General features: G+C 41.3%; 1 protein-coding gene across 1 annotated transcript in view; it reads left to right on the forward strand.

Annotated features, from left to right (window-relative positions):
* LEMD3 (LEM domain containing 3) overlaps window positions 1–23,354 on the forward strand; it is a 42,422-nt gene that overhangs the window by 2,927 nt on the left and 16,141 nt on the right. Inside the window, exons 3-5 of the mRNA XM_026052773.1 lie at window positions 7–850; window positions 15,846–15,883; window positions 17,933–17,999. Of these exons, the coding sequence (XP_025908558.1) occupies window positions 7–850; window positions 15,846–15,883; window positions 17,933–17,999 (949 nt within the window). The remainder of the gene's footprint in view (window positions 1–6; window positions 851–15,845; window positions 15,884–17,932; window positions 18,000–23,354) is intronic.

A 23,354-nucleotide genomic window follows, 5' to 3' on the forward strand; every position in this document is an offset into this window, starting at 1 on the left:
GAGCAGGAGGACGAGGGCGAGCGCGAGCGGGGCGGCGAGCAGCAGCCGCAGCCGCCGTGGAAGAGCCGGGCTGTGAACGGCAGCCGGCTGCTCGCCCTCGGCGCCACGGACAAGTACTCCGACTCGGAGGAGGAGGAGGCCGCGGCCAAGCAGCAGCAGCTCCCGAAGGAGGAGCCCGCGCCGCGGCGGCCGCGCCGGGGCCTCGGCAGGTCCCCCGGGCCCCTCCTGGCCGGCGCTGGCCCCGTGGAGCCGGGCCAGGAGGGCGCTGCCGCCGCTGCAGCCCCGGCGAGTGACAGGGCGGAGGCGGCGGCCGCCGCCGCGAGTCTAGACAGGGGCAGGAACCGTGAGGAAGAGGAGGCGGCGGCGGGAGGAGGGTGTGAGAAGCTGGACGGCAGCCCTCCCGCGCCCAGATACCGCCTCGGGCTGCCGAAGAGATCCCCGGCGGCGCCGCCKCTCCCGGGCGCGGACACCAAGAGCCCCGACCCGCCGGGCAGCATGAGGAAAGCCACCAATAACCACGTTCTTGGGAGCTACAGCGTGGAGCCCAGGAGCTATTCGGCTACCAACAGCCTTCCCCTGGGTGCAACCTCCTCCCTCAGACTCAACCACTCCAATCATACGGGTTCAAATCATACCTACCTGAAAAACACCTACAAGAAGAGTCTCTCCGAGCCCGAGGAGGAGCTTCTGCAGCAGTTCAAGCAAGAGGAGGTATCCACCACTGGAGGCTTCAGTGCACATTACCTGTCCATGTTCCTCTTGACTGCTGCATGCTTGTTCTTTCTGATGCTGGGATTCACGTACCTGAGAATGAGAGGTTCTGGAGTAGCTGAGGATGTAGAAGTCAACAGTAAGTATTAGGTCAAGGGTAAGAACAGTTTCTTTCAGTTCCTGGATGTATTGCTGTTAATTCTGCTTTGTGCTCCCAGACAAACCTTACTGAGCAGTTTTGAGTCCCACTTTGGTATAATCTCCCTATGTAGGGCAGAGCACAGAGAAACCGACTGGCATTCCTTATGTGGAATGATAAGCTTGCAAGACAGTTAAGGGTACAGCCAGACTGCTGGCTGTTCCCTGTTGTAATATGTTGACACTGTGCTTTCTTGCATGCTTTATTTTCCTTCACAAAGCAATTTCTTGTCTTCTGTGCAACAGAGCAGATGTAGGCTCAGTAAGGAATCAAGGAGGTGAAGCTTTATACTAATCTCACGCTAGTAGTCGTGCACATGGACTGTSTGGACTTCCTGCAGGGCTGAGATCTGACTGTAGCCATGCAGTAGTTAAGCAGGTTATTTTTGTTTGTGTGCACTGAGTCTTGGGAAGAATGCTGGGCTTGGATGGTGTTACACATTAAAACATAAACTTTCTGCAGTGAGTGATGGAACTGTCACGTAGTGTTTTCTAATGCATGCTTTTTCTCTAAATTTAGATGAGAATATGATTGCATATGAAGCACTGCAGTGCTTTAGGTTGAATTTCAGGGCATTCTTCTTTAATTCTAACTTTGTGGCACTTGAATACATGGAAGCAACTTAGAATGACTTTAGAAACTACCATTTTCTAGTCTCAAAACATGCACAAATGGAAACGTACCATCTAAGGGTGGTGACTCATGCTAATTCAATCCTTGGCTCCTCTGAAATGGACAGTGGACTTTGTCATATCAGAAGAAAAATCATATCGTTACTCTATTAACTTATTATCAGCAACCATTAAAGAGTATGAAGAGCTAGTTCTGAGATGTGAGAGCATTAGAAGGCCATTGGGCACTTGTTTTTTTGCAATGATAACTGAGCAAGATCTGTGGGTGCATATGTGTGCATAAGTGTTTCTTTCGGTAGACAGTGGGGTATGTGTGTGCCCCCTGTACAAGCTTACGGTGCCTTCCATGAAGTGGCCACACTCACTGGGCCTTTTAGTGCTGCTCTGTYGTTAGAGAGCTTGACTGGGACGTTCTGGGGCTGTCAGCTCTGCGACTAGATGGTGCAGGGCAGAAATATTGGTATTTCTTCCCCCTTTTAAACTTTATTCATAGCATCATAATAGCTGGATATATATAATAGCGGGTCTTAACTCTGTTTGGCGCCCTTTTTTGGAAAAGGGCAGGGTTTATTGTTTTGGAGACAGTATCAGCAAGACCTTAGTGTTGGGCACTGTTTCACTGCTGTCCACATAGCTCTTAATAAATAACTTTTTTTACAGAGCATATTGAACCACTGTACTGAGTATGTTGCTCCTGAAAAGTTAACTCAGAGGAACTGATGCATAAGGAGAATTGTTTCCTTGCCTAGGTCAGGCTGTCCAGCCAAACATCCCGTTGTCCTGCCCAGCTTGGTGGTTTTGTGAAGCTGGTTCATGGCCTTCTGCTCATGCTCATGTCACCTGAACTCTTGAAAATGGATTTCTTAAGAATTGTTTGGACATTGGCGCTCACTTTGTAGCTGCCTGCTTTCCTCCCAGCCTTGCACGTCGGCCCRTAACAAACAAGAACTGAGGGGAACAGGATGCACTGGAAGAAGGAAATGGCAATTATTGTGGCCAGCTCCTGTGGTAGCAGTAGGAGCGGGACTTCTTTTCSCCGCTCCATAGTACAACAATGGAAAATTTACCTAGTACATACATATATTAAAATATGTATGTAAAATAGATCTAGTAGGTCCATTGAATAGGCAAGAATAGAAAAGATAGACCACAGAAGGTGGGATTCCTCCCAAACTACTAGTAGTAACCAGTCTTAGATGCTTCCTCAAGTTTAGTTAAACATCCTTTGAGTGAGTCCTTTGGCTCTTTCACTTCTGTGGGTGTGTTGTCTGCTTTTGACTTGAAAACAAGTGATTCCTACATTTTTATTTAAAATAATAATGTAGCAGAAGAAGCTATCTTTCAGTGAGGTAATTGAATAGTGCTTTTCCCACCCTTTGCCTTTCAGGGCTGTAGGTGGGATGCAGTTGGTTGAGGGTGAATGCTAAGTTTGAGCATGAAAAACTTGGTTATACCCATGTTAAAACTCTTGTCTTAAAAGATTTGACTGTACAGTGGAGTTGAGAGTATTTGTACCCTGTAACTACAACAGTTACTATGACTAGAAAAAGACCCTTGTTTGTAGAGTTTGTTGTTCTAAATGGTTTCATTTCRTTTTACGAAATGAACAAAGTTAAGATATTTTATATGTGACACACTGATTAATCAGTGAATATACCCAATTTTAGCTCTCTGTTTCAGGAGAGATTTTTGAAAGAAGGCCCTGTAGCTGGAAATCTTGATGTTTCCATAAAACTTCTTAGAAAACAACTACTAGAAGGATAATCCTTACTAGATATGCTACAGTTGGTTTTTGAAATGTTAATTTAGGGAAACTTTTAGTAGTTGCTTATATTACAGGTGGAAGCTTGTGCTTTGTATGCAAAGCATGATTTTAGTTCTATTCCGTAGATGTTACTTATGGTTTTATCTCTCAGACCTTAAAACTTCTGTGGATTTTTATACAGATAACTTCATAGCTAAGGAGTTAGAATTACTACACACAGGGCGATAGGAAAGGTGAAGTTAATGTGCCTCTAAACACAACCCACAAATTACTATTAAAGTGTTGTGGTATTTCACAGATAACTGTTACAACTCTGCCTGCTGTCTGTGACCATCTTCTCAGGAGAGTCTTTCTTCTTGGCAGCCCTGGCTTCAGGGAGAAAGAACAAATTTTGGGTAAGAAATGATTATAGAAGAGGAAATATGAAAGAGGAAGCAAAATGAAGGCTTTAGAGAGCTCTTGTGTTGACTATAATGTTGCCTGTGCTTTGCACATTGCACTCTGACTTACCTGCCTTTGATAATGTAACAACTTCTGTTGGCAAACTAATGGGTAGCTCTGTTTTACTTTCTGTATGTTGCTTTAAAATCTAGTCAAAATTGCTTCTTCTACAGTGATTCAGAAGAAGAAGACTTTAGCTGGCTGAAACACGCAAACTTCTGTGGTGTGGACTTTTTTATTATGTGGATTAAGAGGAAAAAAAGTAGAATTTCAAATAACTCATCTTCCTTGAAAATTTTAGTAGCAGTAATTCTTGTATTGTTGTGCTTAATCCTTTTTTTTYCCCCTTTCTTTTACTGTTTCAAGATTGAGGTCTTAAAAGGATGTGTGGGATTTCTTGGTATTAGAAACACAAAAGCTTCTTTTTGAAGCTGTCGGATAGGCAAAGCAAAACAATCTGAGTTTTCAGTTATTACTAACTGAGTGTGCTACTAAATAGAAGCCATACATAAGTGTGATTTCTTTGATGTTGAGCTTAATTTAATGTATTAAGATATACTTTAAAGTACTTAGTAGTTAAAAGTAATGGCTTTAATGGTATATTGATCATATGTGAATACCTCAGAAGTACCAGACATTGATAGTATGTGTGTATTGAGGAAGCACTGAAGGTAGGTTATTATTTTTAAGTAGATGAATGTACAAAGGTATAGCAAAGTGTAGTGACTATGACAAAACGAGTTGAGCTGACAGAATTATATAAATTTTAATAAAACAGTTAATAAAAAACAGTTGTCTGATAATTGCTGGTAGGTCTAGAAAGGAGGGAGAAGGACGGAGGGAGAAGGGAAAAAAGCACTTACCATAGTTATAATAAATAATAGCCTGTTGTGATCCAGCCTATAATTAAAGTAGCCTTGACTGCTTTTATAGAATTCTAGTTTAGAAAAACTTGGAAAAGGGGTCAGTGTGCTGATGGAGGAAGCATCCTGATGCATGCAAGCGTAGATGGAAAACAGCCATGCAATTTGGAAGTTCTTGAATGACTGTGGTGACATGAAGGCTTTACAGTGATGTCCGTGTGCTGTTCTTTGAAGATGGAGAATTACAAAACAAACTTGATGTTTTGACTGGCCACTCTGCGTCTAAGGTCTCCTTGCACAGCTGACTGTTCAGATAAAACACTCTCTTAATGTTCTCTTGGTACTTCTGCAATTTTTCTCTCTGTAGAAGTTCAATAAGGTTCTCAGCCCAGCTGCAAGAGTTGGGCATAAAAGGAGGTAATAAAAGGAGGTAATAGAGCTGGAAGGTTCAGTCGAGTATCTTTAGTTGACTTGGTCATACTGTGTCGTAACTAGGAGTGCTGTTTTCAGCAGTAGGTACAATTTGTAAGTAGAGTATATAGTGCTTGTGGTGGAATCCGTGGCCAACCTACTGTACTCTGTGATTTTGGTGACCCTTTTTCTCCCATGTCCTTGTCATTGTCTCTTCTGCCCTGCTGATCTGCACTTCCTGCCCTGCTGATGTGTTTGCAGTCTGCTGTGGAGGCTGAGAGGATAAGGAGCTAATGGATGTTCTCTGAGTATGAAGCAGGGATGAGTATGAAACTGGGATTGACTGATGGACCTGATTTTGAGGGGGAGATGCTCTTCTTTTTGCAGAGGAAAGAATCAAATTTTCTGCTTGCTGAGGATCACGTAATAATGCAGGTATCTTGAATAGAGCTGCTTTTCTGGAGTCTTAATTCCTTAATTCTTCTTTCAAATGTATTCCTAGTGACAAAGTGCGGTTATCAGAAGGATTTATGAGGTGGGGAGGGGAAGGCGCAGAGATTAAACTTATTTAAAATAAATGCTAGTACTAGCAAAGTATCCCATGGGATCCATTGAATATTAGTGATGCTGTGCTAAATATGTAAGAAATKAGATCGTTTTCAAATTAAAAGAGTATCCCTTTTAGAAATAGAGAATTTATTCATTTATTGCACCATTTATTTCAGGGAAAAAAAAGACTACTTGTGATAGAGTAACTGTTCATATGTACATCCCTAGACTTCATACCACCTTTATATTCCTTCAACCTTTTTTTCCTTTTTTTTTTCCTCTCTATTCAAAATGGTGTTGGGAAATTTTAGACTCTTACCTTGAGAGCACCTTGGGTAGATACAGCAGCTGCTGAACCCTCCTTGAGCAGTGAACTTAAGACTGTATCACAAGAGGAAYGCTGAGATGTGCCAGATAAGTCATGTTGCTCCGGACTAGCTTTTAAGACCACACCTGAGTATTAATTGCCCTCTTCTCTGTGAAATAGTACCTTTTTGAAGGTTAGGTATGTCTCTGACTTGTTCGTTGAAGAAGCCTCACGCTGTCCATTAACTTAAGAAGTTACTATAAGCAGCCACAGATGCTTTCAAGGGTCTGTGTATCAAAACTGTGCCGTTCAGCCATCTATCTCTTCCAGAATGGGATGACAGGTATTGTAGTTTCTCCCAGAAAACATTCCTGCTCCCTGATGCAGTGATGTTCATCCCTGTGGGTGTTTGCTATCATCAAACTGCACGGTATGAACCCCTCATGTCCAATATTCCTTGATTTCACAGCATATCTCCAACGAACTGARCTCTGTATTGATCTGAATGTGCACAGACAGGTCTCTGAAAGTAAAATCCAGCTGAACCAGATCTGGAACCAGTCAATAGACATTTGGCAGCGCAACACTTGCTGTGAATGAAGGGTTCCAAAAATCAGAAACTGGGAGTATGATCGTTATTAGCAGTTGCCTGAAAAAACTTTTTTTTTTCTTTTTGTCATTTTTTTCTTAGTTCCTGGCATGTTTATTGGGAAATGAAAAAGCTGCTATCAAACCTTGTGGTCGTCTCTGGCACTTGACCTTTATTTTAAAGTGGGCTGTTCTTTCTTCTTCTGGCAGCGTGCTCTGCCCAAGCAAAGGGGTTATTTGCTGAGCAATAGGCTGGGTGGTGCATCCGCAGTGTTTGATTAAGGTCTGAGAGACCTTTCCCAGATCTTGGAAATCCTCAGGAACGCAGAGCGGAAGGCCAGGCTGGCTCTCCTACCTCGGGTATTTCTCAYACTTGCTACTTCCTGGGAAGGAATTTGCCATTACTTTGTAAGTAAGAGATAAGTGATTTGCAAAACTTGCAAATCACCTTGAAAAAGGCGAGTGTCATGTCTGTTTAAGTGTCAATTTGGATTCAGTTTATGATCCAAGGAAGCTTTGGGGGGGGGGAGTTGTGGAGTATTTGAATGAAAAAGCCAGAAGTGGAAGCTCTTTCCTTCAAAGGAAGTTTATGCTGCCCTGGAGACAGTTTTTTAGGTAAGAAAATGAGGTCAAATATGTAGATTTCCTTCTGGAGAAGAAAATAGTCTCACTACTTCTTTTTGAGTGGGTTTTTTTTTTTTTTTAATCTGGAAGCGTGTGAGATATTTCTTATACAAAAGCAACTCTGAATAAAGGTGTTCCTAAGTATCTTAAGGATATATCTGTATCTTGAAGATATATCCATGCTTTGGTACTTTATATTTCCTATACAGTAGGACAATAGGACAAACATGTTAATTCTGTTACAGTCTCAAAAGAGAATAAATTGGTATTATTGAGAACATCTTAAAGAGCCAGACTGATGAACTGTCTCTACAGTATCCTTTTTGCCATTTTTTTCTCCTTTCTCATGGAAAAGCAGAAAAAACAGCCATTGGAGCACCTTGAGAACAGATGCACATGCCCAGCCAGACCTTGTGCTCCTGGGTGGATTCTGGTCAGTGCCTTTTAAGCTTCACTCCAGTCAAAAATGGAGCAACCTGCAGAAACACTGTGCACTTTGTTTAGCTTGTTCAGCTTTAGCACTACTGTGCTCTGAAGTTAGAGAGTGTGGCTGCTAATGCCTGTCTGGATTAATGATTTGAAGTATTGTGAGTTTTCTCTTTCTTTTTTGTCTCAAACTGTGAGCTAAAGGTGCTATTAATGAAGCAGCAATGAAAACAAGCAGAGGGGGGTACACATGTACCCATGAAGTGGGAAAACCAAATGGATGTTAAATCCAGACTGTTTTATTCTGCTGTAGAGAATATGTGGTATTAAAGTCATTACTTCYCTGAGGAAGCAAACTAGAAGGCAGGAAATAAAATCCTGTGAAAGTATCAGCCATGGGAAGGACTTTTCCTGATGATTTGAGGTCCAGAGACCACATGTGTGTGAGTTTTGGTGGTGAGCACTTTGCCTTTTGAGCCATGGGAATGTGCCCAGCTTTTCACACACCCTAAGGTTTCAGGCTACTAGCTACCTGCCCTGCTATGCTTCCTTGAGACATAAGTGGTTTAATTTGGGGAAGAAGAGTTAAAATTTTATTTTGTRAATTTTATAGTTGAAGCATCTGGCTTTGTACTATGGAGTGACTTGCATGTTATACTACTGCCATATATTTACAGGTAACCAACTGGGTGGTGAGGTTTCAAGAAGTTTTCAAGGTGTGAAGACATAAGATTCCTTTCCTCTTCCTTTCATTCCTCCTCTCTGCTGATTCCTCATGGCAGATGAGTTTCTTTAAAGAAAAGATTCTCTCTTCTCTCTAGACCAATCGAGCTCRGAAGCAAAAACAATATTGCTAGAAGATTCGTGTGCTTAATGTGTGATTGTCTGCTTAGGTGTAACCTGTTTGACCAAAAAAGAGAAGGGAGAAAAGTAACAATATTAGAAATGTTAAAGTATTTAGTTCAAGTTCAAACTTAGTATAGGAACCAATAGCTGAGAGGCATATGTACAAGAATAACAGTGATGTGTGCCCATCAACTGTAGTCCAGTTGATCTCTTGGATCATAATTTTTATTTCAACCAGCCAGTTCATGCTATTGAGYAAGTGCAGCTTGGGTGAGGGAGGGAGCCTGGAAGGTTAGGCAGCTCTTCAGAGGCTAGGTCTGGGTGTATAAAAACTCAGTGTTTTGAGTATCGCCTCGTTTCTTCATTTTAGGTCACTGTCTTGAGCTGTTTTTTAAACTTGCCATATTTGTCACATACATGGGGAAGTTTTCCCTGTTCTTGGAATACAGGAACTTCTCATAGGTAGCTGCTGTTCCCTCCGTGTGATCACCTCTGTGTCATGACAGAGACCTGGCAGCCGTGGCCTGYGTGTCCTGCGTGGCAGGAAGGGCTCGTTCCTCCCCATGGTACCCGAGGGCACCTTTCTTCAGAGTTTAGCTGCCAGGATTAGGCTGTGTATAGAGTCTCCATAGTGGCCACAGTCCAGCAGTTCTGCCGCTCGTAGCGCAGCATGCGCTGATAGCGCTGCGTGCTGCATAGTTAAAGGGATGGAGAACCCATGTTCTAAATACAGTCTGTCTTGATGTGGTCTTGGTTTTGTTAGTATGTCTTTAGCTCTCATGATTAAGGGTCCTATCAGTGCTGCTCTTTTGCATGTTATCTTTAAATACTGTAAAATATTTATAGTATTCTAGTGTAGTGCTACTTTTATAACTGAAGTCTGTCTGGAAGAAGAGATTGATACATTGGGAACCCTTCAAACCGGGAGTCTTTTCTGCTTGTGCAGGATCACTGGAGTGCCCCAATCTTTATTGGGGTGATGTATTTACATGGATTTTTTGATACTTCATTGAAATTTCTCATTAATTCCTAGTCCTTCCATATTTTAATAACTGCATTACCAGTTTGCTGTCCATCGTGAACTTTGGATTTTGAGGAAAGCAGGAGCCACTTCCTGATTTCACATTCTGAAGTGCCGGTGCTGCCCTGTTTACAATGTGCTGTTTCCCCTGGTTATGAATGTCTGTCTTTCTCACTATGGTGCTAATTTACTGAAGAAGTCTTCTTTTTTCTTTTTTTCTTTTTGATCTTACAAAATATGTGAAACTATTTGGGGGGAGGACAGGAAAGAAGAGGGAAGAACAATTCCAGAAGCCTACTGAGATCCACAAGTGAAAGTGTTCTCTAAACCAAATGTTGGTGGATGTCTGAAGTATCATGCTTTTCCCAGTAATATTTTGTAGCTCTAAGAAAAATATATTTAGGGATTTTTTTCCCCCCTCTCTTTCTCTGTCATAGACAGGTCTGCAGGCCCTCTTCATTAATGGCCAGTGCATGAGGAATGTAGCATTACAAATTCTTGCAGCGTGTAGCAAATGCTCTTCTTTTGAACCACTTTTTTTCCCCAATAGAACCCCAGCAGCTGTTTCTTTGTAGAAATATAATACATTTTTTTTTTGGTTGAGGTAAAAAGAATGTATGTGAGAATTCTCTTGCTATAAAACACTTGCTTTTACTAGGAGGAATGACCCTGGAAGAGGTCATACTTTATTATGGGAATTGTTTCAGTGACTTTGTAAATAGCTTACCTTAACGTGCTCCTTCTTCAATCTGCTCCTCTCCTGAGTGCACTCCATCGAAGGCAGCACTGACACRGGCTACAGCAGGTAATGGCTGGGGTGAAGACCAGGTCCTGGTTGGATGTGGCACAGGGAAATGCTGTTTGGGATATTTGGTGACTGGCCACCAGTTAGTGCTTGTTAGGATTTTCCTCGTGCCCCAGTGAGGGGTGTGAAACGGGAGCGGTCTGTTCTGCCCAGGTTTCCTCCATTTCCACAGGACCAGACACTTAAACTGCAGTCTTACATTCTTGCTAAGAGTGAACTAGCCCTTCAGTGTCTTCTGTTCTTAGATGGGGCTCTGTCAGCTCTTGCTTATGCTCGTTTATGTGTTGTTTCTTCCTTTCCCTACAGTTATTTTTATAGTTATTGTTATTTTATAGAGCTTTCCTCCTTCTTGCATGGAGGCAGATTGAATGTTCATTCTTTCTTTTGAAGAAGTTGGAGTCTGTACTGTAGTTCTCTAGGGGGTGTGTGTTTTCCTTTTTTTTCTGAGTCTTGCTATGGTTGCTGATGCCATTCAGGAAGCAAAGGGAGACCTGAAGGAAAGAAGGGCTCTCCCTTGGTTGTTGCTTGCATTTGTTTGTCTGATGGATTTAATGCAGTTGCAGAGTTTTGTAAGACATTTTTGCTCAAAATCAGCTAAGTTCTTAACTGATTTAGGGCCAGCTATTCAGTTTCACTTCTGTAATCCTTGTAGCAGATTGTGTGGTCGTTCAACACTGGTACGGCCAAGGATCATTTGAACTATAATGGCCCAGCACGTAGCTCTTGTCTGAGGTGTTTACTGATGTAGAAGCGTTAAGCCTAACGTTTGGGCACTTGGGGGAAACTATCTGTAAATAAGGAGTTGTTCAGCTTGATTTGTGATGTAGTGTCTTAAAATCAATCTCCATGCTTTGCTATTAAGTCCATTGAGTAGTGTTTTTTTTTTTTCTTTTAGTGGCTTCTGTCTGAATTAGAGTAATTTGGAAGTCACATGCACAAGTGCTCATTTGTTACSAGTGTTGAGTAATTGGATAGAGGAAAGTAAAGGCAGGGTTATTTTATTTAAGCTGCCTGAAGGATGGGGCTCTCGAWTCACAAAGAGACCGGAGCTTATTACTTTCTGTGGGAGCTGCCCATAATAAAGCATCTTGTTGGGCTTCGGGAAGTAGTTTCYGCTAAGCGTGTACAGGATGCATTAGGCATCCTACTAATACACCTGTGAATCTGAGGAGCTGTAATAACTTTTATCTTTAAGTAGAGTATCTGAGAGAGACTGCAGAGGAGGACTATCCCTAGCCCTTGTGCAGAACCTGATCACATGGAATCAGACCTGGCTGAGTCACTGGATGTAAATTAAAGACCTGCTAGTAGAAAGCACTTAGAATATAAGTTTGAGGACTTGTTTGCCTGAAATGGGCTGCACTAAAGGCATTGCACTGGGCAGCAGCGTTTTCACTAGTGTTATTTGCTTTATTAATAGGACGTGTTTTGTTAGGATGTGTTTTCATCAGAAAACAAAAAAGGGAGATAAAAATCCTAACAGAAAACCTTAGGTTAGCCCTTTTTTAGCTTTTACACTTGTGTTTTACAGGACAAAGTTTGGGGCAAGAAAAGTACTGCTTCTCTTTGGGGATGAGCCTGCTTGCCATGTGCTTGGGAAAAGCACAGCTTTCTGCCTGTAGAGAGGAATGGTCCCCCTGCTCTGGAGAAGCCGTTGGCCTTGGCAGCAGCTCTTGCAGTGTGTTCTGCTGCTGCAGACAGAATTCAGCACTTGTTCTGTATCTTAGACTAAMGCTGAGATGTCCAAGGACAATGTTTTCCAATTAATGGGGATTGTTCTTGCCTCTGCAGCTGTGGCATCGCAGCTCTTGAAAGCTGCCTTGGAAACAAGCTTTCTGCTTTATAGACTAGTTATCTGCACTTCCAGAAATAGATTATGGGATTGCGTTAGTTCCAGTAACAATATTAGTTTGATATTTATTAGTGCTCAAAAAGAAAATTAAATAGTAGGAAATTCTAAGAAGGAAATTGAGAACAAAGTGTATTTCTGAGTACATATTTGAAAATGTCAGTATGATACTATCAATATATGGTGCTCTGATATTTTGAGTAGTGTTCATTTGTGTCTCCCACTTGAAAAAGGATGAAACAGAGCTGCTAAAAAGGTCTCAGACCAGTAATAGGAGGATCAAAGGCTTTTGCATTGAGGAGGAATAGGACTCTTAAATATGGGAGGGCGAAGACTGACGGAAGGGAGATGAAGTAAAGGATGGAGTATGATGGAGAAGGTGAATAGGATACGGTTACTCACCGGCTACTCTGTTACTAGGAGAAGTTTCTCAGGTTAACAAGTTCAGAATAAGCAGCAGAAACACTGCACGTTTAAATTGTGTAATTCTCTTGCACCAGAGGTTGGTGAAGCTGGTCTAGTGCTGCTGYGTGATGGGACAAAGTGGTTGGGGATGGGAAATACAGGAGGGGGCTGGTAACTTTAGAAATACCAATTCTGWCTGAGGAAGTTTTTGAAGCACAAATTGTGATTGTGATTCTGCTAAAGGATCAGTTGACACCCGGTTTTTGCCTCAGACATTTATTTTTAGTCTTGTTCTGTTGATACTCCTTTCAGTTAGGGACAGAGGTCTCAAAAAAGAGTAAAACTTCTTGTCACTGCTGAGACAGGACYGTGGACTAGGTGGATTTTTGGTTTGTCCCAGTGTGGCTTGGCCAACGTACTGTGGTTGTGGCATTGTTTATAGCATTGTATTAAATGATGTGGGAGTGTTGAATCGTGTTGTTGAGTGCAGCAAGAACAATGAAATAGCACTGCAATAAGTGGATAACAGCAGTGATGAGGGTGGTTCCTTTTGGCGTCCTAATTTGGCAGCCAGGAGCTAACTAAGTACCTTATTTTTCTCCCATGTGGTTAAGTTCTGTCTTATTATTACCCTGGCYTAGGATATAAGTGCTGGGTTCTGTCCTGCAATAGAAAGGAAGAAATGGCCTTTTTGCATTTTTTTTCTAGATATGACCATCTATGAACCTATGTAGCTTTTTAGAGCTTGCTCTGTTAAGATTCAGAGTTGTATTCTTGTGCTTCTGTATTCTTAAATGCCTGCAGTTAGGCTACAGTTTCATGTTTGATAAAACATGCTTTGAAAAACAGATGATCAACCCCACTTGGTACTCTCCAAGTTTCTCTAATTGAAGTAAGTGAGAAGAACCTCTGCAAATGTCTCTTTATTTGTCTGCAATTGTTACTAGTGTGTTAAGAGGCAGGAGAAAGAGGTAGGGATTCTGAGGGGATTATTGGTACTTTTAAGACATGTTCTTCTGTAAGCAGTGAAGTTAACTTCACTGTCGATTCTGACTCCATGTGTCTTGTTCTGCATTGATTGGCACTGTGTAAAACTTCTCATTCGAGTTCACATTCTTCGCATTCTCAAGTGTGTCTCATTGCCAAGCTCAGGTAGGGTTGTCTCCTTTTTAAATATAGTGGGTATATTTGTCAGTTGGCTGATCAGGGCTTAATAGCATAAATCGATACAAACTTGTTTCAAGCTGATAAAAGCACACAAAAAAGTGTTTGATATGTTACTTTGAAGGCTGGTAATTCTTGCTTGTCTGGTAGAGGGTCTTGAGCGCTTTTTGAGGAGAAGACAGCAAGTGTGAAATATTTCTGTTAATTAGAGCTGATAAATGTTAGAACAATAAATTGTTACCCTTTGAAGTATGCCTGTATACTTAAGAATGGCGAAGAAAAATGCTCGTTTAGTGCATTGAAATAGTGTAGTCTCATGGAGTTAAAGAAGATCATTGCATCTGTGGTCAAAAGAAATGAGAAGGATTTGGATAACAACTTAGATCTGGACAAAATAAGAAAAGGTGCATATTCAGAAGAGAGGAATTAGTAATGTAGTGAAAGGTCAGAATTCTGAATTTAAGTTATCCAGGCTTATGTAGTAAGTTTGTGTTGATTAGAACTGTTGACTGCATGTGCCACTGATAGGTCAGTGCAGTTGCGTCTGGCATGCTGGCCTTTTTAAGGCATGAGGCCTCCAATGCTATAATGGCATGTTATGCAACATATACCTCATTTATTGACCAACTGGCCACAAAATCACCAACTACAGATTTACTTTTTATTTGGGCCCAAGCACACGSACAGATGGCTCTGTGCAGGGTGTCAGAGTTGCGCTTTCTCCTTGGCTCAGGAACAATTCCGGTTGTCCCCTGTTTTATTTTGTCATGCCACTTGTTGGTTGTAGTTTTTGAAACGTGCTCCTTGCTGCTGAGGGTAGGAACAGTGAAACAGGCTTCTCASCGGATGCATTGGCTTTGGAGGGACCCGGGGCCCTGATGTTTAACCTCTCTTATTTTGCCAACGTGTAACTAAACTAACCAGCCAGCCTAATTTGTGGTGCTAGTTCAGGGGTCGGTCAGCCGGCGGGCAGGGAAGCGACTCCTGATGCTTTGTGAATCTGTACATGCATGAGGAGGTTTTATGCAAACTCAGCCTGGTTCTTGTGGTATTGGAGCACCTTTGGGGGCAACATTTGAACACCTTTGGGTGCAAGCAGGAATGCTGTGGAAACAGCTGTGGTCTTCTGCCAGGTACTGCTTCCCGCTCTTCAGAGCCTTAGGATAAAGTATTGTGTCTTCAAGGTACAAATTTAGAATAGCTAGGGGAAATGGAAACATTGACTGGAGTAAATGGCATTACGTGTTTTGGACACTGTTTACTCAAGATGCAACTTATGTTTTGCTGTGTTGAAAACTGTATTGTGCAACTCTAAAATGCACAAAATTCTTCCCAGGGTTTCCTTCCAGGAATAAGCTGTGTGCAAATGCAGCACAGTGGAAGGTAGCCTTCTTCTGGAGGTACTCTGTTGTGAAATGAAGTTACTCTGAGGAGTTAATGCTCCTTCAAGTGCCACCTGTTGCTGGTGTGACTGCAGACACCAAAGTGATGAGATGGACAACCTGGACCTTCAGTGTGTTCTGGTTCCCTAGGACTTYTTTTCCTGTATTTGTGCTTGGTGGATTAAAGCCAGCAGCAGCATCATTCCCTGAATGACTTTTCAGACATTCTTAAAAACTGGAAGCAGAGCACAAATTTCTTGTCTAGGTTCAGCTTCATTTCCTTAAAGAAACTAATGCTGTAACCAAGAGGAAAGTTCTAGATAAGCTTATATATTTTCAGGAGCGGTGGAAACTTTTATTTAAAGAGGAAGGAAAGGTCATTCAGATGCATTGCACTTTGCAGTGGGTTCTCCTTGTGGCATCATTCACTGCTCTCAACAAATACTGATGAGTTGCACTGCTTTGTGCTGTATGATCATCCTCTATTAAAACACCTAGTTTTATCTTGTTAAAATGCTAAAGCTCTGTAGAAACGTAAATATTGTGATTTCAATGTATTTGAGTAATTGAAGCAAGAATTTAGCAAATTTGTTTGCACAGAAATGTATAATGGGTATAACTATAGGTCTACAAGACTGATTTAAATGAAAATGTCAACATAATACAATATAAAAGATGCAGTTGTGTCAAATGTTATTAACTGACTGCTGTTTGTCATTATAAGCATTTGTTAGCTTTTGTCTAAAGGATACAACATTGTTATTGTTGTATTTGATGTTATTATTGAAACTACAATATTGATATGCTTTATTAGTATTTGCAGACAATAGAATGCTTTCTTTTTTCTTTTTTCATAGTTAAATATCCCTTCAGCGGAAAACTACAAAAAATACCAGTAAGTAAAGCAATTTTATTCTGTTAGATAATTCTATAAAAACAGTGCAAGTCACTTTAGAAGGGTGAATTTCAGAATGTTTTGTCTGAGATTAACATTTCCTGCTRCTGAATGTTTTAACGTTTTTGTGTCTGTCTTCCCCTCTTCTCTCTTCCACCCCCCAAATATCTGGTAATATAACTAGTACTCTATAGTACTAGTACATGAGTGGTGTCATATAGTCTGACTACTTTATATAAATGTTTCATGATTTGTGTTGTAGAAGGAGGATGAGAAACTGCTGTGAGGAGCGCTCTGAAATTATATTTATCAGTTGGTCCCTTCCTATTTTGTGTAGATATTTTGGCTTGAAGAGATGAGTGACTTCAATGTTCGTGTCTTGCTTAGTGGTATAGACGAGAGAGGGTTAACTTATTTCAGAAAACAAGTTGGTAACTTGCCTCTTTAACTTTGATGCTCTTCTATTATTTTCCCATATGAATTCTTTCAGCTGGGGTATTTGGATAACTCGCTTTGAGATGGCTGCGTTAAAGGTGTCTGTGTTATGCTCAGTTTTGCAGCATTTATTTTGGTGGTTCTGTCTTCTGCAGTGTTCCTGCCTGGGCTGTAAACACAGTGCTCTGCTTTCTCTGGGCATGTTGCAGGTGTCCCAAGACAAGCGTTATTTGAGTCTAGAACTGAGCTCTCCAAAAGTGACTTGTCAGGTATTTTCAGAGGGTAACCTTGGCTAGTTGCTTGGAAGAAAATATTTCTAAATGTTTTGAATGAATTCAATTTTGTGAGGTAAATTTTGAGGATTCTTTCCAGATGATGTTTTCATAGTGTCTCTCACATGGGATGCGACTGCTCAAGAACCTGTGCTGTTTGGTGCTYCCTTCTTTGGGTTTTGTCTGCTGCTACTTGGTGCTTGGTTGGTAGCTGTGGACATTCCTTATGGAGTCCATCCATTAAGTTACAAAATGAGGGATCACTCTCATTGCATACATGAGTGAAGTGCTGAGTGTCCAGGAACAGATGAATGGAGCTGAGTGTSCTGTTCTGTGAGGGGTTTGTGTGGGTGGATGCCCGTAGAGGCTGTGTGGAGCTGGTGCAGATTTTCTTCTGTCTATGCCCAGYATTTTCCAGGCGGGAGGAGAGTTAACCAGGTTGATCGGTAACAGTTTTGTAGGACTAAGTGCTTATAATTTCCAGAGCAATGCTGGTCAGTGAGAAYACTTTCTGTGAGAATTAGTTTGTCAAACACTTGATCAATGGAAAAAAAAGAAGTCTTTTTTTGCTAGCAGTTTTCTTTTAAAAGTTAGTTGACATGATGCTGTTGCATCACAAAATTGCGTTAAAGGTAATGTTTTCCRGGGAGGTTAGCAGGCATCCAAACAATGGAAAACAACTTTCTTGACATGTTTTCTGAATGAAGACTCTAGTTGCATCTTAGCCACTTGATTTGGCCACTTACTGCAGAGCCAGATTCCAATAAAACTTTCTGGAAGAGCCTTTAGGAGTGAGTGTATGTAACTGAACATTCGTCACCTTCAGAGCTTGAATAATTTGTCCTACTATAACTTGCTGCTTGCTGCATTTCAATGCAGCTGTTCAGGATACTGGTAAAGAGGTTTACCTCTCTTTAACACTTACATATCTCATTTTCATGCCAATTTTAGGAAGTAGGTCTCATACTGTTAGATTATGTAGGAAATGTGAGCAAGATTGCTTAGACCAGAGATTTCTTGATTGATTGATTTGTTTTAAACKGAGCTTGATGTTTGTAGTTTAAAACAGCCTTCTGTGTTGTCAGTTCTAATTGACAGGTCTATCAGAATCCAGGCAGAAACCTAGTTTGGTTTTCAGTTAAAATCTGAAAAAATAATATTGTCGATACTTTTATTTCAAAAATCTGTTCTTACATCATCRTTTATGCATGAAATACTGTGTCTCTCTAGCTGTATGTGTAAAATTTGCTTTTTCTCATGATATATTAAGGTTTGGGGGATAAAGGGAAGAAAATGCTCCTTTTAGGTTTGTTTTAATGTTAATGTCTCTTTCTATTTCCAGGAAGATGAAATAAGTCTCATGATGAACAGCTTATATGCACTTCATGATAAATTGGCACAAGTAGCAGGTAACAGTTTAAAAATATTGTGACTAAGAGTGTTAGAATAACTGTGGAAAATGGTATGTTCAGATAGGGATATGCAACAGTTGGGGTATTACCAGGGCTGTGATACCCACTTGGAGTCCCATTTGGGGAAACTGGAAATCCCRCTTGTAAATCACATAAGCTGCCTTTTTTTGCAGCTGTATGCTTTTTCTTTTGGTAACATTTTTGAATAGACAAGATGGGCTGACTGTTTTGATCTGTTCTGGTTTTTGGTCTAATCTGTTTGTACTTTATTAATCAGATTTCACATAAGGATTTAAATATGTTGAATGTGGTAAGAAATAGGCATTTTTCTTTTACAGGTAGTTATTTTGCTATAGTGGGAAAATGTTTGCTTGAAAAATACTTGACAGAATCAAACTGCCTSCTGATACGATGAAGAGTAGTGGCTGAATTTTGGTAGACAGATGGGCAGATTAGTCCAACTTCATTATTACTAATGCCAAATGCTCTATCTAGTAATACTTTAGAGACGATGTTTAGGTTTAATATTGTTAAATATTAAAGGTAAAAATACTGTGTGTGGATTTCTTCTTGCCTAGAGTCTTTATTAAAACTTAGATTGCATAGATACACATCACAAGTGGCAAACAGTAAAGCTAGGACTTAATTTTGGTATCTGATGAGTATGAATTACGGCAGAGTATATCTCATTATCAAGCAAGGACACTAAATAAAGGGTTTATTTAACCCCCCTTAGATGTAGAAGGCAATCATTGAGGTTCTTCTTAAGCCTTGCCATTCTGTGTGCCAACTGCTGTTTTTCCACCCTCCAATTTCAATAAAAAAAGCTTTTCTACAGATATGCCAATATCAGATGCTACAGAGATATCTCAAATACTTTAAAAAAAAAAAAAAAAAAGTCACATATGAGGCTGTTTGTTTGTGTCCAGAAAGTTTGGTGAGAGGTTTAGTGGCTCTAGCCCCTGGATGCTGCCAGAGAACTCCTGTGTGGCAGGTGGAGGCTCATTAGAAGCCAAAGAACGTGGGAAGCTGCTGGAGCTGCAGGCTCTGATGGGAGCGGCTCTTATGCCCTGCATGCCACTTCAAAAGAGAAGTGAAAGAACATAGTTTTGTAGAAGACAGTGCTCCTCACATCTGCCTGTCGCATGCTGGGAGGTTTCTCTGATTTCATGCTTGGCKATGAATTCTTCGTTCGTGTTATAACTATTAATAGCAGAAAAGCAGGCTCAGAACTCGCACAGGGCTCTTCTCTTGAGCTTGAGCCCATGTCCTGCTTACCATCAAGGTGGCCACTTCAGAATTTTGTTTCTGTCCCACTGTATTATGCGTTTTACATTCTTACTTAGCTTACTTGGTTTCTTGCCTTGTCAACTTAAATTGGCAAAGCAAGTGATGGGGTTTTTGTTTTAAAAGGGGAAACATTGGAAGTCATTTGTGGGATGAGAAGTTGAAATAATAACTATTTCTATTTGATTTAACATAGTTTCTAGCTATAGGTACCTATTCTGTACCATGGTGCTCTGCTATGCAAAGTGATGATAATTATCCTATAGAATAGATTGAGACTAGTAATGCATTAAAGGCAAAATGATTAGTCTGCCAAACCTATGGTGAGTAATCGCTACCTTGGGAGAAACTAGAGGGAGAAGCTGAATTCCATTGCTCGGATTTGGGTTGAAATTCATCATCTTCTATTTYTGTGGTGTGATTCTGCCTTCCTTCAAAGCAGCGACTTCTGTAGTCTGTTGGTGTATGAGTGCCTCCTGCTCTGCTCTGAGCAGGAGTCCCCACCTGGTGGGCATGGCACTTGTGCCAGCGCGTTCCTGGGTGCCTTGGGCTGTCGCAGAGAGACCTCGAGAGGTCGTGGACTCCTTACCACCTTCAGTGGGTCAGTGAGCCTAGGCATGGTGCCCACGAGGAGCAGCTACCCACAGATGTGGCCCTACCTTGGAGATAGACAAGGGGTTTTGCACAGTAAGGTGTTTCCTTAGCTTGCCCCTAGCTCCTCAGCGATGGTCTGTCGGGCTCAGGCTGYTTCCTTCTGGCTAACGGATGGTGCAGGTCCTTCCCATACAAGGGTGGATTAGACTTTCATGTGTAGTRAGGCTTACTGGTAAATCTGTAACAGGAGGAAAAATCCTGGCAAAACAGTAATAGTTCCTTAATATTTATTTCAGTCATGTCAGCTACTGCATCTGATTTCTGTCTCGGGCTCTCTGTTCTGTCGCTCTTTAGTCTTCGGGTAATTGATACTCTGCTCTTTTCCACCAGTGATTTAAAGACTATTTTGCAAGTTCTGGTTTTCCACAAAGTGTCAGACTATTGAATTTGCCCTTGGGAAATCAGACATTCTTACTTGCACTCTCATTTATTCTACTCTTGTGCTTTTACTCTGTTAYGCTCTTTAGAGTCCTGCTGGAAGTAACCTGTAAGCATGAGGTCTGTTTAACAAATGCTTTTAAAGCTTTCTCTTTTTCTGCTGGTTCACTGCATCACATCAAGCTATAAAATAGAGGTCTGTGCAAAATCCATGTGTTCCTTAAAGTATTAGATATCCACTGGGCTTTTTCTCTGGTACTTAAGACAATGCTTTACATTGTGAAGCAAATAGATTTTAAAACTGCTAACCGTGTATGTGGGAGCTTATAAATTAAATGCCCAAATGAAAGYCAGTTTCCATTATTCTGGTCTGCTCTGAAAAGCAGGTCTGGATTATTTTCTGAAAGCAATTGGGAGTACAATTAATTTACACCCTCAATTCTAAAAATAAAGAAATATTTCTAGGAGAAGAGCCTAACTAATTATGTGGTTTGTGCGTGTGCGTTAACATAAGCTAAATGCTAATTTCTTGATCGTTGCTGGAATTTGTACACGTTGCTTAAACCACATCCTGCGTGTGCAAGTGAAATGATTCTCTGCACTTGAAACTGAAGTGGCCTGGGCCCAAGAAAGGATTCGGCACGAAGATCCATAATTCCTGTGAGCTTGGAAGGGGTGTTTTGACAGAGGGGCGGTTTTACAAAGAGCTCAGATGTGTCTTACAGCAGACCTGCTTAAGGCTTTTCCTCCTGCTTCAGTTATATTCCTGGATATAGGGCCTCAAGTGGAATAGTTGGGAAACATTTTTGGCTTAGACTATGGAAAGTGGCTTTGCAAGCCAAGTGGTTAATGATTGCACCGAGGTAATTCAAAGAAAACCTTCATTTGTAGAACCAGGAGCTCAAGCAGCCACTGAAACGGCCTATAGGAATATCCTGCTGCTCTCAGTTAAAGTTGTCTGACTCCTGAATTGGCTACAGATTTTCAAGTTGGAGTTTCCCAGAAGCAGGCCATGAAATGGCTCTCAGTGATGGAGGAACTGGACTGGTGAAGCCTCCTGCATCTCCAGCAGCTTTTATGCAGGACAGAATTATCCAGCTCTGGCTTCCTGGGAGCAAGCGCAGGAGGCAGGGAAGTGTGTGCCCTCSCCTTCCCAGGTCACCTGAGAGTCCAGAGAACTGAGGGGTTTTGAACAGAGCCCAGACACTGAAGGTGTTTTTTAAGTGTTAAATTTGGTTCAAGGGAATGCATTCCAATTTTATTTATTTATTTGTTGGAAACAAGTCTGTGAGGAAGCTGCCTGGTGCCTTTTTGAATGTTGGGGCCAGGGCCAGTTAAGTTGGTCATAGCGGGCTGGTTGCCTGCTGCATAAATCTAATTCCTGCAGCGAGGCAAAGAAGATTAGAACTTACAGGCATTAAAGTTACCCTGTATAAGGGAGCTCTGTCCTAGTGTGAGATGCAATACTGTGTTCTCATGACAATTTAAAGTGAATTCTGAAACTTGTTTCTGAGAGCACATTTTTCACAATCTGCTTGTGTGAGAGTTTGTGTGTTTATTTTGCTCTTTACTGTGTCTTATTTTGAGTCATAATTACTCCTTCCTGCTTCTCGAGACACACGTGTGCATATAAATAAATACTTGAGAAGGCTCGTAAGGAGAAAGCTTCTCCCTGTACCCTGCTCCCCACCTGTTTAGAAAATAAAAATCTGAAATGTTTGGTGAAATCACAATTGCTGTGCTGCTTGTTTATTAGGAAAACCCCAGGTCTGAAGACTTCAGGTCTTAGCAGACAGGAAATAAAAAAAGGGTCACAAAATAAACTAGCACCTCTSAGGCATGTTAACATCATGCAGTGTAATACCTGGATGGGAGTGAACATGAGGCTGTTCCAGAAACACCTTTAGGTTTGTCACGCTTGCTTCTTCAAGATGCAAGACCGTGTGTGCGTATGGGCACAGTGATGGTTCAGTTGGGTTTGCAGCCCTTGCAGCGTGAGCTGCTGCTGCACAATCTCAAGGTCTGCCTCAGTTTCATCCTGAACTCCCACACTCAGAAGCCCGTGCCGAGGGTGCTGTCAGTGTGTTCCCTGCAGCTCAGTGTTGTGCGTGAATGGCAGACGTGAAACCCTTCCCCACAGCTTGCTGGTGATGGCTGATGTAGCTCGCTCAGGTTGCCTTCAACGTTCTTGCTCTTGCAGGCAGTGAATATTTGCAGTTGCCCCACTGAAAGGATATCCCAATGTGGATGACTCTAATTTTAATGTAAATACTTTATAAGCGTTCAAACAGTGCTTTATGTTTATATATGTGTGTGAACACCTTACACTTTCCTAGCCTTGGTGTGGCTTTGGGAATAACACAGGTCAGTACAGGTTCAGTAGGGTAAGGCTTCACCCTGATTTGGCTGGATTTGGGCTGTTTTGACACAGTTAAGTTACATTTTTGGGGAAAGATATGTATATCATATATATATATATGCATATGCATACACACATATATACATAGATATGTGTATATAAGGATTAAAAAATATGATTTGCCACTGACTGCTTTTCAGAAATAAGGCTTAAACAGAAGCTGTTGATGGACCTTTTCTCCCTTTCTGAGGGGCTTCAGGTTGGTGTGATTGTCGCTAATTTTTTTGTTTGTCAATTGGGTCCTTTCAGCGTGGTAAGGAAAATCAGTGTCTCTGTGGGCTGGCTGTGTTATATGKTGCCAATTTCCTGGGTATTTCTGTCTACTTTCATAAGGAATTAGGAAGATGGTAAAAACAGCAATTTCAGGCCACATTGGCGTTCTGTGTGTGCTTAAGAAAGTGATGAGCTTTTATGATAACTTGTATGAATCTAAAATATAGTCGCTTCATAGTGTATGAAGTAGATATGTGTTGTAAATGGAACTAATCTTGTACAAACAGGTGATACGTGTTTTGGAGTAAATGGAAATTGTTTGGAAGAAGTTGGGTTAGAGTACAGTAATAGTTTTATATTCTTTTCACAGTACTACATGCATCTTTTCCTTCTAATCAGTA

This window comes from Nothoprocta perdicaria, unplaced genomic scaffold (genome assembly GCF_003342845.1).
Source record: "Nothoprocta perdicaria isolate Ctin4 unplaced genomic scaffold, notPer1 scaffold_91, whole genome shotgun sequence".
In the NCBI taxonomy this organism is placed as follows: domain Eukaryota; kingdom Metazoa; phylum Chordata; class Aves; order Tinamiformes; family Tinamidae; genus Nothoprocta; species Nothoprocta perdicaria.